The sequence below is a fragment of the Cibotium barometz genome, chromosome 59 (assembly GCF_041138505.1).
Source record: "Cibotium barometz isolate CiBa-2024 chromosome 59, ASM4113850v1, whole genome shotgun sequence".
NCBI lineage: Eukaryota > Viridiplantae > Streptophyta > Polypodiopsida > Cyatheales > Cibotiaceae > Cibotium > Cibotium barometz.
Genome location: NC_141104.1, coordinates 13,206,780 through 13,224,362, shown reverse-complemented (window position 1 = coordinate 13,224,362; position 17,583 = coordinate 13,206,780). Strand labels below are relative to the sequence as shown.

Genomic DNA, 17,583 nt, shown 5'->3' with positions numbered 1-17,583 from the left:
TTGATGGGAAGCAAGTTGATGTGTACGCATCTAACAAGAGCAAGGTTATTGGTTAAGATTGCATTAATGACCTGAAGGACAAAGGCTTGTGTTTCAAGTGTGGTGACAAATGGACCAAGGATTTTTGGAAGGTTTGCAAAGTCAAGAAAATGCGCTTAAGCATCATTCTCACCAAATCTTGTCATGAAGACACAAAAGAGGAAGATTATGAGGATTTCTTTGAAGATGCCAACAATGAAGTTGAAGATGTAATGAATGGTAGTGGATTTCCTTTTGACCTAGGTGGATCAAAGAGGAGTGAAGTGGAAGATGTACGGGTGGATCAAAGAAGAGTGAAGTTTGTCATCAATTTGGTCCTCTCACCAATCTTGAACAGTGTTTCACACACTGTCTGGAACCAAGGTGTGAATGGGGATTTTCCACAAAAGAAAGCTAGAGCATTTTACTGGCATGGTTTGGCTTGAAAGATGGCCACACAGCATGGCACCATAGGATTTTTATCAATAAAGTGACTTATAAGTCGGTGTGTTCACATATTATTAAAGACGGGTTGGACATATGATATTTTGGCCATGATAGGTAGACAAAAGGAGGCGCCTAGATGAAACTTGGGCATCAAGCCAGGAAAAGCATAGAAGTTGATATTTTTGGCTAAAACTTGGAGTACAAGCCAAGAAAAGCTTTAAATTGATATATTTGGGCAAGTTCAGCTATTTTTGGGCCAACTTGGTTATTTTTGGCAGAAGGGGAAAAACACAGCTATTTTGGGGCTGGTCAACTCCTTTAAAAGTAGGAGGAAGCATGCGCATGAGGAGAGGGTGGCGGGTAGCAGATAAAAACGTTTTCTTCTCTCTCTCGCCCACAGGCCGTACAGTGGTACGGTAGCTGGGCCGCTTCTTCTCCTCTCAGATTCGCTGGCCGTACAGTGGTATAGCAACCAGCAGGTTCTTCTCTCTCTTGCATGGGCCATACAACTGCAGATTCTTCTCTCCCTTCACCGCTGCCTCTGGCCATTGGTTCAGGGGGACTGTTTTGGAGACATCAAGGACTGATTTGAGAGCTCCTTTGGGGCAGATTTGAGGCTCCATTCTGAGGGTTGTTTTGACATAGAGTTTGGTGTTGGGTTTGACACCACACTAGACTGTTGATTCATATTGGATCTTGGACCGGTTTGTGCTTTGATTCTTGTGCAAGTGTTTGTTGAGGAAGCTTGTGGAAAATCCGGTGCAGTATTGCACCCGCACCTTGGTTTGATTGTAACCTGTTTATTGGAATAAAGCAGTTCCTATAGGGGGCCGGCTGTTCCGGCTCAGTGTTGTGTTCCCTATAGCGTTGTTTATGGTTGTTTCCGTTGTGTTTTCATATCTTTGTTGACATCTGAAGTGACTGTCCATTGCATCCGAGTTCCCGTCTGGTTTCAGAAGTTATCTATGTGTGTTTATCGTGACAAGGATAATATGGCTACCTTATGTAACATCTCAAGTGATGTCTATGCCAGTTGCAAAGATGCAAGGCATGTATAAATGGAATGGGTGGCACATGTTTTGGTTGATAGTGGGAGCACACATAGCTTAATTGCATTGCAAATAATGACCATTGTTCTTTTCTGGACCTCAAGATTTCTCAATCTTGTGTTGGTATAGATGTAGATATAGATGATGAACGTTTACAACGTGAGTATTCCAACTTAAATATTATCAGAATGCCTCACTTCACTTCTAACATTTCTAAAATAACTAAATATGGTGTTGTCTCTTCTTAGTTATTCAGATTCTCTCGTATGTCTTTAAACAAGTTTGCTTTTATTACTCAAGCTTGCCAACTCATCAATTTGCTTGTGCAAAAGGATTATTTCTTTAATCAGGTTTTAAGAAAAATTCATTGTTTTTTGAATCGAAGTAGATATATCTTTGATGCGTCTTCTTTTGGAATGTTTAAGCTTATAAGTAATAAGTTTCACAAAAATGGAGAGCTTAAAAGCCCATTTTTTGTTTAGATAATTTTAGCTCGTAGTTATTATTTATCATTGCTTCTAGTCTCGCTTAATCATTGCTTTAATAGGGAAGTGATTGTTTTGCTAGTCTAGTTGTAGGTGCTAGCCTTCATCATGGCTGAAGCCTGAGTCTGTTCTTCATCTTTGGAGAAGTGATAGAAACTCAACTCGTTGGTCTCTGTATAAAAATTGTGTCCTCTTGGTTAGGACAATAGTTTTTATATGTAAACATGCACCTACTCTTGGGTACTGATGACATGAGTAGGGATGTAGCACCTAGTTCAGTGCTATGCTGATGGAGTTGATGATCTTATACTTCATGATTGGATAATCTTTGAGGTAATGTTCGCACTTTTTGTATTCTTGTCTTTGCTTGTTTTGTTTTGGTGAATTAGTCATTTAAAGTTTGTTTTGTCGTTGCTAATTAGTCATTCAAAATTTGTGTAGCTTGTTTGTTAGAAATTCTTTTGATGTGGTTTAATAAAGAATTTGTTTGTGTGTATGTAGGCGTGTGTGATTTAGTTATATATTTGTCTAGTTTTGCAAGTTATTATTATTATTATTATTTCTTCTCGGGTGTCTATATTAAGCTTTTCTATTTTTGATTTGTTTGTTTTCAGTGATTCTCTTCTTTCCTTTAAAAGTATTCGTAAATTCAGATTCATTTGGCCTTATGAACGAGGGTCAAGAACAATGAATTAGCTTGCTGGAAATTTCACTGTGGATAGTCCTATACCCTTGGGTTTTGGATGCATAGTGTTTGGAAGCTATACAAGGCTCTTATGCCATTATGGGGTAGATGTTATAGCTTGTTTTGAAGGCTTTTGTGGCAGTCTCATATAAATAATGGGTCCAAGGCCAATGGACCATGCCCATGGACAATATTAATGATAGTGTGAAAAGGGTAGTCATGTATATATACCAAAATAAGCCATTATTGGGGCTAATCACTTGAATATGAGAAATCACACTTTCTTCTCTCTAAACCTAGGCTAATCTCCCTAATCTAGGCTAATCCAGGCTAATTCTAGGATAAACTAGATGTTGCTTTCTTTCATTAAGTTGTTTGATTTGGTACTGGAACACCCCCCTCCAATTGCGCCATGCAACCAACATGAGAGGAAGTAGCTTAGGGATCCATCTGACCTTTTGATACCATGTAGGAAACCTGTAACAGTCGGTGCATGCATTTAGGGTAACGTGAGCACATAGGAGACCGGAAATCAGCAGCACCCCCTCGGGAAGGCGTGGTGGCTGCTGCGCGCTCTCCCATATCTTGCCCCACCACCTAAAACAACGGGAACGGGGAGATGACTATGACATCTCCCCGTTTTCCCTCTCTCTCTCTCTCTTACCCTCCCCACCCCTTCCCCCCTTCTTCCCCTTCAGAAGAGAGTATTTGCTTTATTGCTGCAAGAGAATACGTACAAAGTAATGGACTATTTGATGTTCAAACCTGAATTAGGGTTTCTCCACAGAATTCCCATCTTCTTAGATTTGATGGCGCCCGGGCCTGAAGGGTACCACCCTTGCTTGTAGGCGACAAAGAAAGTGATGAAGATCTTTGTTTTTCAGCCCTGATTCCTTGGATGAAAACGCCTGTGCTCCTGAACTCTTGCTTGCTTGCGTTTTTCTTCTTTGGCTTGCCGGAGGGCTGAAGCATCGGCGCTTAACTTCTGGGAATGTAGAATGCCTACGTAGGCTGCCAACCCACCCTTATGTAGGCTCCTTGATACTGGTCGGCCAGTCCTCTACAAGTGACTCGGCCTTTCTGGACAAAAATATACATAAAGTCCTTTTCCCTTGACATAGGGCACCCTTTTGATGACCAGACTTAGCTCCTTTTTCTTGGGTGTCCTAGGCACCCAAGTGGGTGCCCATGGCTTCCTTTTGCCTTGTCCCGTGGCCCCTTAAAAGCACATTTGATCTTTCTTTTACCTTGTTAGTCACCTTGAATAGAAGTCTTTCACAGTGGTAGACACTGGATTATCTAAATGATCTATCCATTATTCTAGGCACCAGACGAGAGATTGGTGCGGACCATAGGATATATGTGGGCTTGCCACCATTGTAGACCATTCTTGGGTCGGGAGTCCAATCAGGAGTCCAATCCAATATATATATATCATTGCCTCCAAGAATATGAGATTGGTGCAGACCATAGGATATATGTGGGCTTGCCACCATTGTAGAACATTCTCGGGTCGGGAGTCCAATCCAATATATATCATTGCAGCTTGAGAGTGGGTTACATCTTACTTTTGCGGGACTTGCACATAGACTCTGACATCGATTAGACCCTAGATCAGTTGGTGTCCCAGGACAAGGGCTCACAAAATGTGCAGTGCCTATCAAAAAGGAGTCATAAGTGTACTAACTAAGAAGAATGACGACGTGGCCTTCTAGTATAGCAGCAGTAGGTGTGTACATTTCCTCCTACTCATCTTGTTGATGGGGCTATTGCTTCCGGACAAGCCATTGACTGTAACGGGAGGCGGACGCGTGTATTGGAATCGTATAAATGTGAACAAGATTCTGAGCACTTAACACTTGAGCATTACAACCACAAAGCTGAAAATGACAGTACACCACATAAAGGGGCCGATGATAGGTTGACCCCCCCCCTTTAGGTTATATTACCAAAAGAGTCTGCAAAGTACAAGATTACGGGTGCCTGGGGATTCACCACCAGCCTGCATCTGATTCTTCCAAATACATTATGAATGAATACATTTCAAACAAGAGAATCTGTAGGTACATCCGCCCTACGCACAGGTACATCCGCCCTGCACAAGCCTCTTCACAGGTACATCCGCCCTGCACAAGAGTATCACAATCCTCACAGGTATTCCGCCCTGCACAAGATGTAAATGGATCTTTAGGCCCTGTTTCCACGCGAGAAACTGATCCAGAAACCTGTGTTCTCCGCGAGCAAGTGTCCCCAATGCTTGCCCTAAGCACCTGCTATACCAGGAAGCCTTGAGACACATCCATGCTCACATATTCCATTGCTGTCCGGCCTGTTTTGTGCAATAACCAGTCCAAAACAGCAACTTTCTATCGCGAGAAATCCACCTGTAAAGGGTCCTACAGCCCTATGGAGGTCCCTAGAGCTGTCCTGTACTGTCCAAGTTGACTTTGGACACCTGTAACCAGCCCAAAACTCGCAATAACCAGAAATTGCAGGTCTGAAATTTACCAACCAGCCCTTTAGAAGAGTGTGGGGATCGTTGTCCAAGCTTGTGTGAGTCCGGGAAGCAAGCAACCAGCCCTGTAGCAACTCCCAAAGCTCCAACCAGCTCTCCAATGTGTTGAATAATGAATAAAACAGCCCAAAAGGCCTCTTGAGGGAGGCGCCTTTTTTCCAGTGCCACCTAAGGGGCCTGGTGGGTACACATACTGGCTGACATGTGTCCCCATAAGGTGTCCAGGTAGGTGTCCAGCCCATAGTGCTCCATTTGTCCTGTTTGTATAAGTTTAGGTCCAACCAAATGGGAAATGGCCATAAGCTGTCCGGACTTCATTAATTTTGGTCCAACCAAATGCGAACGCATTATAAGTTGTCCGGGCACTTATTAATGAGTGTGGACCTGCAAACCAATAAACTTTAGTAGTAAATGAAATAAGCTGTAAATTGAGTGTGGACGCACTTACCACCTGCAAAACCCATAAGCCCACAGTTTTAGGCCCAAACAGGAGTGCACACACGTGTCCACAAGGTGCCCGGGCGTCCCCGGTCCCTCGGACTTCACAAGCCAAAATAACAAGCATTGTCCAGGCAGCAAGACAATGTCACACAAAGTAAAATAAAGTTATGGCATGCATCATTTATGCATTGTGCACATGTAAACTTGGAGAACCACCTATCATCATTCTTGTACTTGAAAATATTCCGCCTGCCATCATAACACACCATGTGTGCATGGCCGGAATCCACACGGGCACCGCCCGAAAGTCCACAAATGTCCTGCCATGTCCTTGGACTCATATGCATCCACTCATATGATCCATACACATGCCCAGGTATAATACATACATGCATCCGCATGTTTCTAGGCCTGACACGCATCCGCATGTCCCTAGAATATAGGGATTTGTGACATCCCCCCGGCTTCTAATCAGTTGACCGCAACTGAAAAGCCTCCAGATAGGCCTTCAAAAGATCTGGGTAATCCTCGAAGTAGGCCTCATCCATCCATTTCGCATCCAAAGCTGACTAATTCTTGAACTTCACAAGGTACCTACGAACAAGTTTGCCTCCCGCAAGCTTTCGTTCCTTGTGAAAAACAATCTGTTCAGGTTGAAGAATCTCTTCCAGCTCATCCACCTCGGGTGGGTCTTCCAAAACCGGCTCAAACGGTGTCGGTCCCACATAAGGCCTCAATAGGCTCACATGAAAAGCATTATGCATGTTCCAATGATCTGGGAGTACAAGCCGAAATGCAACATCATTGATCTTCTCGAAGATCTGAAAAGGTCCATAGTACCGGTTGGAAAGTTTAGGGTACTTTCCCTCTTTCCCTGGCCTCTTCCGAAGGCGTGCCTTTTCAAATTTCAGCAAGACCCAATCACCTTGTTTGAATTGTACATCCCTTCTATGCTTATCAGCTGCCTTTTTATTCTTGGTTTGAGACCTCTCTATGGCTGTCCGTACCTGTGCAAATGCAGTATCCAAGTCTCTGACATACTCATCTGCTGCAAAAATCTCATCCTTTGTACGAAGGATGGGTGGTAGTACCACCTTGCCATAGATAATCTCAAAGGGCGCCTTGCCCGTAGAAGTATGTACCGTATTGTTGTAGGCAAACTCCACAAGTGGTAAATACTTCTCCCAATCCGAGGACGGCTGAATTTGCTATTTCACTTTGCCCATCTGTCTGTGGATGGTAAGCTGATGAGAAGTTCAACTTTGTACCCATATTGTTAAACAATGCGCGCCAAAATAAGCTTGTGGTTCTAGGATCTCTATCCCCCATAATAGATTTAGGCATGCCATGGTGTTTGAATATCTGTGCCAAAAACATCCTAGCCATATGATCTGGCTTTATTGTCTTGCGCACGGGAATGAAATGTGCGTGCTTGCTAAACCTGTCAATGATGGTCCAAATAGCATCATTTCCCTGTGGCGTCCTTGGCAAATCCATAATGAAATCCATAGCAATGCTTTCCCATGGTTCATTTGGTATAGGCAAAGGCTGAAGCAATCCAGGTGTTTTATGTCGATCAAACTTGACCTTTTGACATACCATACATTCACGTACATATGCTTCAATATCCTTGCGAATATCTGGCCAAAAGAAATACCTCTCCAAAGCTTGTGCTGTGGCCAAAATGCCTCTATGACCTGCATATGGAGGAGCATGGCACTCATCCATAACCTTATGGCGAAGGTTCTTTACTACACACATACGATTTTGCATCATGAGATATCCATCTCTTATGACATAAGATGGGACAGCAATACCCTCTTGTAATTCAGCCCATACATGTGCAAAATCCTCATCCAGATGATAAGTATTACGCATATCCGATAAGTCCTCATGGTATGCAACTGTAATAGTATGAACCTGTGGTCGTCTAGATAAGGCATCTGCCACCACATTATTTTTCCCTGGAGTGTGTAAAATCTGAAAATGAAACATTAAGAGGAAATTTGCCCATCTCATATGCTTCTCTGAGAGCTTACTTTGAGTCAAAAAGTATCTCAAGCTTTGATGATCAGTTTTGACCATAAAATCAGCCCCTAAAAGATAGTGTTTCCAAATAGTAAGGGCATGAATTACAGCCAACAACTCCTTCTCATAAACCTGTAAGTGAAGCTTTGCATGTTGCAAGCGTCTGCTCTCATAGGCAATGGCATGTCCTTCTTGGTTCAAAACAGCCCCTATGCAGTCCCCACATGCATCACATTCCACCACAAAAGATTTGTGCAAATCCGGAATAATGAGTACCGGTCCCGAGATGATTGCACTCTTCAACCTTTGAAAGGCATCTCTCTCTTCTTGTGTCCATTTAAAGATTGCTTTCTTCTTCGTTAACTCATGTAACGGAGCGGCAATGAAAGCAAAATGCTTGACGAACCTCCTGTAGTAAGCACATAAACCAAGGAAGCTCCTCACTTCATGGACTGATTTCAGCTCTGGCCATTCTTGCATGGTTTGTATCTTTGCGGGATCCATGCGCACACCATCCTTTGATACAATGTGACCAAGATAGTGAATCTCTAAGAATTCACTCTTTTTGGCATTTATGTAGAGCTGATTTTCCTTAAGCTCTTTAAACACAATAGCCAGGTGCTCACGATGTTGGGCTTCATTCTTTGAGAATACAATAATGTCATCAAAGAATATACCTGTGAACTTTCTATGCTTTCTGAACACCCTGTCCATCATCCTGTTGAAGGTAGCGGGTGCATTTGTAAGGCCAAAAGGCACCACCAAAAACTCACAAAGACCAAAGGCTGTCCTAAATGCAGTCTTGTGTACATCTTGAGGTGCCACTCTCACTTGATGATACCCACTCTTGAGGTCTATTCGGCTGAAACATGCCGAACCTTCAAGCTTGTCCAAGATGTCATCAATGCGCGGAATGGGAAACCGATTCTTGATGGTTATCTTATTGAGGGCACGGTAATCAACACACATCCTGTAAGTACCATCCTTCTTTTGAACAAGAAGTACCGGCGAGCAATATGGCGAGGAACTAGGTCGAATCAAACCCTTTTCCAAAAGTTCATTCACCTGTGCCATAATCTCTTCTTGTTGACTAGCACTCACCCTGTATGGTGGCCTATTAGGTGGAGAGCTACCGGGAATTAGATCTATGCAATGATCTTCCGGCCTCTCTGGTGGCAACCTTGCTGGCAAAGCATTCGCAAAACAATCTTTGAACTCATTCAAAAAGTTAAGCTTGTCTTGATCTAATGTACTAACATCAACACTAGAATGTTCAATGGTATCACGTACAAAAACCAAGTAAGAACAAGCTGATTTCTTTATTGCCTTATTAATTTGTACATGGCTTACAAGAGGTATGGTACTTCCAGTAGTACCAGCATCTATAGAGTGCTCACGGCCTCTATGTACAAAGCTGATTTTCTTCTCTTTGTAAGCCTTAATAGGCTCTAAACGGTGATGCCAGGGCATCCCCAACAAAACATCACAACCTGTAAGAGGAGCCACTAAAAAGCTCTCATGGTCGAGGTAGTCCTGTATATGTACACGGAGCTTACCAATGACCGGAGTTACATCAACCTGTTTGCCCTCAAAGGCGGCATTTGCATTCATTTGCATTCCCATGTCTTCCACATTGAGACCTATGGCGGCAGCCATCTGTACGGATATAAAGTTATCTGTGGAAGCATCATCAAAAAGAAACAAAGCGGGCTGATCCTTCAATTTGCCCCAAGCCTTGCATATGACTCTACTCTTGGGCTCATGCCCTGTATTACCCTGCACATCGGGTACAACATTCACAAGAGGCTTTTCCACATTAGGCTCAGCATTCTTAGGATTCTGTGGGCATTTAGGATATATATGATCTTTACTGCCACACTTAAAGCATTTTCCAGCCTTCCTGTACTCTTCCAATTGCTGTTTTGAGAGCCCAAAATTGTGGCGTTTACCCCCCGGCTTCTTTTCGGAGTCATCCTTTGCATCTCGGCCATCTTTGGGAGCATTCTTAGGTGGCTGTCCACCCTTTTTTTGGTCATAACCAGTCCTGAATTTGCTCTTGTTTTGACCTGCAAATGGCTTATTTGTGGGTGCTTTTATGTGCAAGTTCTCCGCAATCATGGCTGAGTGTATAAGCTCTTGTATGGTTTTATTTGGGTACACTCCCAAGCTTTGTTGGATGATGTGATGTAGCCCCGATTCAAACTTTCTCTTCTTCTCGTCCTCTCCAATCTTCATGAAGGGAGTAACCTTGAGAAGGACTTTCCAAAACTTTGCTATGTATGAAGCAACGGACTCTCCCTCATCTTGGGACAGCCAATCCCACTCCTTGCGTACATCCTTTGCAAAGTTTGGTGGTAAGAATTGATCATAAAACTGAATTTTGAAAGAAGACCAAGTTGGGGCAGCACTTCCATCAAGTATTTTTGCAAGCCACCAATCACTTGCCGTATCCTTGAGATGCATTCCCACATGCCTGAGCATAGACTTTTCCGAAAAGTCTTCATTGCAAAAAGCTATCTCAAACTGTCTAATGAAAGCAAGTGCTTTGGTAGAGTCCATCCGTCCCTGAAAATTTTCAAACTTTACATCCTTGTCACCGGACTTGAACTCTCGAGGCTTCTTCCTTCTATATGCATCCCTATGTACATCCTGTTCATCTGCATGATGATGATGCCGCGATGAAGATTCACGATCCCTCTTCGTTCTCTCTTGAGCCACACTCTCCAAATGAGTGGAAAGCTCAACATGAGAACGGATATGTCTTCTTGGAGCAAAGCGGGAATGAGTAGAGGATCCCTCATCCTTACTCTTCTCTTGACCTGCATCAAGCCTAGCACTAGGGACTCTTGTCCTTTCAGCATTTGGCACTTGCTGTGCTCTTCCTGCTTGTTGTGCATCATGTGCATCACCACGGGCAGCCATGAGGGGTGGCTTCTTGAAAGCCAAACTACCATCAGCTTCGGTGTATACATCACCCTTAACCATTAGGTATGCAAGTGCAAGCTCTTGGGGTTTCTCAACATCCATTTCCTTTGCTTCAAAAGTGACTTCATGGACCGAAGCCTTTGCCTTCGCATCCGGGTCATTTTTCAATGACCTAAGCTCTAGACATCATTGGCTGCAGCATCTCTTGCATCCCTTGTACCATGAAATTCACGGTCCTGTGTGTTCTCCACACTGTAAGAAATGTGGCTGTCCATGACACTCAAATCAGGTCACCACTTATGATTCCAAGCCTCAGACCGTTTTCCAATGAGGGGAAAAACTGAGCTCTGATACCCATGTAACGGGAGGCGGACGCGTGTATTGGAATCGTATAAATGTGAACAAGATTCTGAGCACTTAACACTTGAGCATTACAACCACAAAGCTGAAAATGACAGTACACCACATAAAGGGGCCGATGATAGGCTGACCCCCCCCCCCCCCCCCCCCCCTTTAGGTTATATTACCAAAAGAGTCTGCAAAGTACAAGATTACGGGTGCCTGGGGATTCACCACCAGCCTGCACCTGATTCTTCCAAATACATTATGAATGAATACATTTCAAACAAGAGAATCTGTAGGTACATCCGCCCTACACACAGGTACATCCGCCCTACACACAGGTACATCCGCCCTGCACAAGAGTATCACAATCCTCACAGGTACTCCGCCCTACACAAGATGTAAATGGATCTTTAGGCCCTGTTTCCACGCGAGAAACTGATCCAGAAACCTGTGTTCTCCGCGAGCAAGTGTCCCCAATGCTTGCCCTAAGCACCTGCTATACCAGGAAGCCTTGAGACACATCCATGCTCACATATTCCATTGCTGTCCGGCCTGTTTTGTGCAATAACCAGTCCAAAACAGCAACTTTCTATTGCGAGAAATCCACCTGTAAAGGGTCCTACAGCCCTGTGGAGGTCCCTAGAGCTGTCCTGTACTGTCCAAGTTGACTTTGGACACCTGTAACCAGCCCAAAACTCGCAATAACCAGAAATTGCAGGTCTGAAATTTACCAACCAGCCCTTTAGAAGAGTGTGGGGATCGTTGTCCAAGCTTGTGTGAGTCCGGGAAGCAAGCAACCAGCCCTGTAGCAACTCCCAAAGCTCCAACCAGCTCTCCAATGTGTTGAATAATGAATAAAACAGCCCAAAAGGCCTCTTGAGGGAGGCGCCTTTTTTCCAGTGCCACCTAAGGGGCCTGGTGGGTACACATACTGGCTGACATGTGTCCCCATAAGGTGTCCAGCCCATAGTGCTCCATTTGTCCTGTTTGTATAAGTTTAGGTCCAACCAAATGGGAAATGGCCATAAGCTGTCCGGACTTCATTAATTTTGGTCCAACCAAATGCGAACGCATTATAAGTTGTCCGGGCACTTATTAATGAGTGTGGACCTGCAAACCAATAAACTTTAGTAGTAAATGAAATAAGCTGTAAATTGAGTGTGGACGCACTTACCACCTGCAAAACCCATAAGCCCACAGTTTTAGGCCCAAACAGGAGTGCACACACGTGTCCACAAGGTGCCCGGGCGTCCCCGGTCCCTCGGACTTCACAAGCCAAAATAACAAGCATTGTCCAGGCAGCAAGACAATGTCACACAAAGTAAAATAAAGTTATGGCATGCATCATTTATGCATTGTGCACATGTAAACTTGGAGAACCACCTATCATCATTCTTGTACTTGAAAATATTCCGCCTGCCATCATAACACACCATGTGTGCATGGCCGGAATCCACACGGGCACCGCCCGAAAGTCCACAAATGTCCTGCCATGTCCTTGGACTCATATGCATCCACTCATATGATCCATACACATGCCCAGGTATAATACATACATGCATCCGCATGTTTCTAGGCCTGACACGCATCCGCATGTCCCTAGAATATAGGGATTTGTGACATTGACAATGCTGGATCTTTTTTGTAAAACCTTTGCACGTCTTCGGTATCGTAGACGACCGAATCCTTCTTCTTGATCTTTGGTATCCATCGGTAGATGATGGAATGCTGCTTCTTGTTGATCCGACTTGGTGGTGGACAAAGCTGTCTTGGAGTATTCAAAGCCTCGATCTCCCGATGTTGCTTATGTCTGATATTCGTGCTCTTTTCATGCTGCCTGTAACAGACTTCAATATATCTTGAGAACACTCATTATCACTGTTAGCAACACGGTTAGCTAATGGAAAATGAGAACTAGCAGGAACAATCACACTATCACTATGTACAAACTGTGATTGAAATGGAGGTTGAAACCTAGCGCAGGAGACTCTAGGTGTTTCTTCGGGCTGCATGCTAGAAATAAGCGGGACTTGTGGGGTACATTTATGCCTTGAATGAGGACTGGGCCAGAATATATTGTGTTATGCTCAACAAATGCTTACTCTAGTCAATGTAAGGGTGGTACTTACGAAACTACCTCATGCCTAAAATCATGTCTGCACCTATCAAAGGTGCGACTATGAAATCACGCACAAAATCCACCTTCTGGACCACTAGTCTAGCACACTGTGCCATGCTTGTGTCAAAACCGGCTATGGATAGGTGGTTGTTTACTTTGATCACATAATTTAGTACTGTCTTATGACTTCATTCTTTAAATCCTGGCTGATGTGTCTTCACTTTTTGATAAGAGTAGATAGCAGGTGCGGATGTAAACCAAAGGCTTTTCAGAGGCTATGCGACGACGGCAGCTACGCGAGAAGGTCATTATGAAGTGTTAAGTATCTTGCTGAAAGCTGGAGCTTCTCAACCTGCCTGTGAGGAGGCTTTGTTGGAGGCATGCCTTTCTGGTCAAGTGAAGATGGCAGAACTTTTGATCAGCTGGGAGATGACCAGACCAGAAGTTTCAACAAGTGCCCTGATCCATGCAAGCAGCCGGGGGCTTGTTGGTATTGTGGAGCTCTTGATAAAGGCAAGAATGATTATAGTTGAAACTTTCATCTAATCTACCTTTTTAAGTGGCTCATACAGGGAATTCTTATTTAAAAGACATATACACCTCTCATTTGTTATTTTCTCATGTTTGTAGAGGGGTGTGGATGTGAACTCATGGCACAGGGTGCTGCTTCGTTCATTGAAGCCTGTTCTGCACACAAGTGTTGACTGTACTGCTTTGATTGCCGCTGTTGTTTGCAGGCAAGCTACTGTGGTGAAATATTTGCTACAAGTAAGTGTCACAAGGTTAGCATTGAATGATTTTACTGAACTCTAGTTATGCATTTTAATGTCCATGTACAAGCAAGGAGATGAAACATGAATCCCAATGCATCAAATTAGCTCCATGATTTGAGGCTTATTGATACGGGGGAAATTGCAGGCAGGAGCTAAAGCGGATTGCCAAGCTAGACTTGGAGCATGGTCTTGGGATTTAAGTTCAGGAGAAGTTTTGAGGGTGGGTGCTGGAATGGCGGAACCCTATAATGCAGCATGGTGTGCTGTAGAATATTGGGAAGCAAAAGGAACAATACTTCGTATGCTTCTTGAACGTGTTTCAGTTAATACCGAGCAAATGGGCAGATCACTTTTGTGCCATGCTGTTCTTTGTGGCAATGTCGCAGCAGCCCAGATACTCTTAGAGGCTGGAGCAGATGTTGAGTACCGCGTATGTACAGAAGATGGTGGAGAATTTCGTCCTTTACATTTGGCAGCGAGACAAGGGTATTTACCTGTCTTGAAAACATTGGTAGCACATGGATGTGATCTGAATGCGAGGACGGAAACTGGTGAAACTTCTCTCATGCTGTGTGCAGTGTCCGGTCATCATGAATGCTTTGGCGAACTATTGATTGCAGGAGGAGATTTTGGTACAGCCAACAAGGCAGGACAAACTGTGATTGACATTGTAGATGCTAGTAGCCATCGTTTCCGTGTACACCAGATTATTTGGGATGCCATTTTGTCAGGGAAAAGGCTGCATTCTGGTAACTTGGATTTGTTTTCTCCTCTCCACTTTGTTGCGCGTCATGGAAATTCGAAAGTTATGAAGAAGATCCTTGAGCAGAAGGATCTGGATTTGAATCAGCAAGATAAGTTTGGATTCTCAGCTGCCATGGTTGCAGCTCAAGAGGGCCATATGGAAATCTTCAAAGTGCTGCTGTTTTCTGGAGCTTCTATTGGCTTGAAAAATGCAAAAGGAGAGACTGTGTTGGTGCTGGCAGAAGGAAGTGGTAACAAGGAGCGGTACGAAAGAATTTTGTTTGATGCAATCCTTGGAAACATTTTAAAAGAGGGTGACTTCAGTGCACTTCATTTTGCTGCAAAAAGAGGAAATTCGGAGGTTCTGGCTCATTTGCTAAAGCAAGGATGTTCTATCAATGCTTGGGATGAGGAGGGATACACTTCATTGATGCTCTGTGTAAAAGAGGGTCATGCAGATGCCTGTAAATTTCTTCTCAGTCAAGGAGCCGATTGTTACCTTGTAAATTCAAGGGGTGACACTGCTTTGTCACTTGCAAGGAAAAGTGCCTCTGGAAAAGTAGTTGAGGGAGTTTTATTGGATCATATGGCAAAGAAACTCGTGCTTGCAGGAGGACAGCTTTCTAAACACACACGGCAAGGAAAGGGATGGCCACATGTAAAATTTGTGAAGATGCTGAAGTCAGGAGTTCTTAAATGGGGAGAGTCAAAGTGGAGAAATGTGTTTTGCAAGGAAGCAAGTTTGGGATCAAGCCTCAAGTTTCAGAAAAACAGAAAGAACCGTGACATGGGAAAACCCGTCATCTTCAGAGTTGTGACAACCAGTGGAAGGGAGATACATTTTGATGCAGCTGCTGCTTTCACAGCTGAGCTTTGGGTTCGCGGGATAAATTTGATCACTAAGGAAGCCATGGGAACAAATACTGCTGCGAGCAGGTGATTATTGGTGGAAGTACATTTGTTAAGAATGTGACACCAGTCTGATTCATGACTCCCTTTGTGAAGATACAACAGGCCAGACATCAAGAGCATTTCAAATGATGATCAGAACTTGTGTCCTTGCTTGTGCCTGGGATTTTTACAGAGGCCAAGAAGTGAGAAATGTTCTCGGAGTGACTTGGATAGCAAATGCTTTTGGAAGTTTATCTGAAGATGACGGATTGTAACGAGCTGTGCAGGTTTGGTAGTTGCTCTTAAATCTCTAGATAGGCTGTGAGTTGTCCCCCCTACGAAAAGTCTGATGTTTTTTGGCTACTAAATTTCTATTTTAAAACAAGAATATGACAAAAATAGTGGTCTGTGTATTGTCTAATGGGCGGAATGGAATCTCATGTGATATATCATGTATTTGTGGACTACCATTTTGGTATTGTTGGTGGTGCATTTGACAGCAGTTGATAGTTCTTCTTAAAGTTGCAAACATGAAGATTACAGGTCTGGTTCTGGCTGTTGAGATGCATGGATCAATGCCAAGTTATGGTGGATCAAAAGCAATGGAGTCCATAATGAGAAGACAGATTATGGAATTGAAAGACTCAATAAAATACTTGTCGCTATCCACCAAAAGCAATGGAGTCCATAATGAGAAGACAGATTATGGAATTGAAAGACTCAATAAAATACTTGTCGCTAATAAAAGAGCTCAAAGGCAATAACTAGATATCACATAAAATCACTCCTTTGTCCATTAGCATAAGGGCTTTAAATAGCCAAGGTGCAAGTGACTTTTCCGTCTTCCGTAACTCCTAAGAAACCTTTCGCATTCCATAACTACCAAAGTAACTCCATGAGTAACATCCATCTTGATATAACCTCTCTTTCTTTTTTTTCTTCTTTTTTTTTTTTTTCTCGGGGAAAAAGATCCTTCTATTAGTTAGCGAGAAAACAACCAAAATGGCTACATACAAACTCGTCCTCAAATGGGAAGCGAGAGTCAAGATGCATAAAAGGGGAGGATGCCCTTCTCCTCCGGTTGGCTACTTTAGGAGGAGAAGGCTAACTCATACAATGGGAAACAACCACACATGTGGTCTATAGTGCCAAGTGGACTTGCCACCACTATTAGTGAGAAAGTGACCATGACGTTAGATCCTTAGGAAGGCCTCTCGGTGCTTCTGCATGCCACCCTGAAGCTGCCCCCTGACCATAGAGGGTATGAATGATATCGAGCCAGATGCTTCGGATGGACTCCGTTGGCGGGGTGAGGGTGCCTTCGATGGCTTTGTTGCATTGAACTCATGTGAAGGTGAGAAACGTGAAGAGCTAGTCCCCTACCTTCCTCCTCATATGACGTGACAACCGCGGTCTAAATGGTCTAAGCAACTGTGCCCAACGTAACAATATGGGTGACGGCTTCGTAGGATTCTCTGCCAAACTTGCTAAGCCTTTGGGCAATCCCAAAGACAACGACACTCTCATGAAAGGGTGATTTTTTGCGGCCGAAAAATATCCCACAACCGCTTCCAAAAATGTGAGAGTGCAGTGGGTGACCCTGGGACTGCCAATGTCTTGTTGCTGCTCGAGTGCCCTCTACCTCTGATATCTGAATTCTGTGGCCTAGCTGTGCAGTGTAAGAAAAAAAGGGGATGCCATGCATCTCCTCACTGTCCTTTGGATCCTGCCATGTCCATTCTCTCGGGTCCCACTTGAGACTCATGAGAGGCCAACCCTCCCACATCCATAACCACCAGAGTCTCTTTGGCCACCTTGGCTGGTGGAGGGTCGATGTGCCACTCATGTGCATGGAAACCAATCACCCACACCCTTTGCAAGGTGCATCCCTTGAGGTTCTCTAAAGGGGGGCTCTGCTCTCTCTAGTCTGCCACGAGGTCCAATAGAGAAGGTGAGTAAGGCAGAGCTCTCATCCGGTCCATGAATTTATGAATACCATCTCATGCTCTGTGGCTTGCTTAGGCCAAGGTGGCCTGGAGAGTGATCATCCACCTTGGCCTTGGCAGGTCTCCTGCTGCCAGCCCACAGAAAGTTCTAGATCAAATGTTGAACCTAACT

General features: G+C 44.0%; 1 protein-coding gene across 3 annotated transcripts in view; it reads left to right on the top strand.

The window, feature by feature from the left end:
* The window catches only part of LOC147605493 (uncharacterized), a 38,622-nt gene extending 22,758 nt beyond the window's left edge, over window positions 1–15,864 (top strand). For 2 of the 3 annotated variants that reach the window (XM_086793067.1, XM_086793068.1), the window contains 3 exons: window positions 13,295–13,570; window positions 13,688–13,825; window positions 13,976–15,864. In XM_086793067.1, the coding sequence (XP_086649193.1) occupies window positions 13,295–13,570; window positions 13,688–13,825; window positions 13,976–15,514 (1,953 nt within the window). In that variant the 3' untranslated portion in view covers window positions 15,515–15,864. Of the gene's footprint in view, window positions 1–13,294; window positions 13,571–13,687; window positions 13,840–13,975 lie in introns of all 3 variants that reach the window. The other variant, XM_086793069.1, reaches the window with a different exon arrangement.
* Window positions 15,865–17,583: the final 1,719 nt, after the last annotated feature.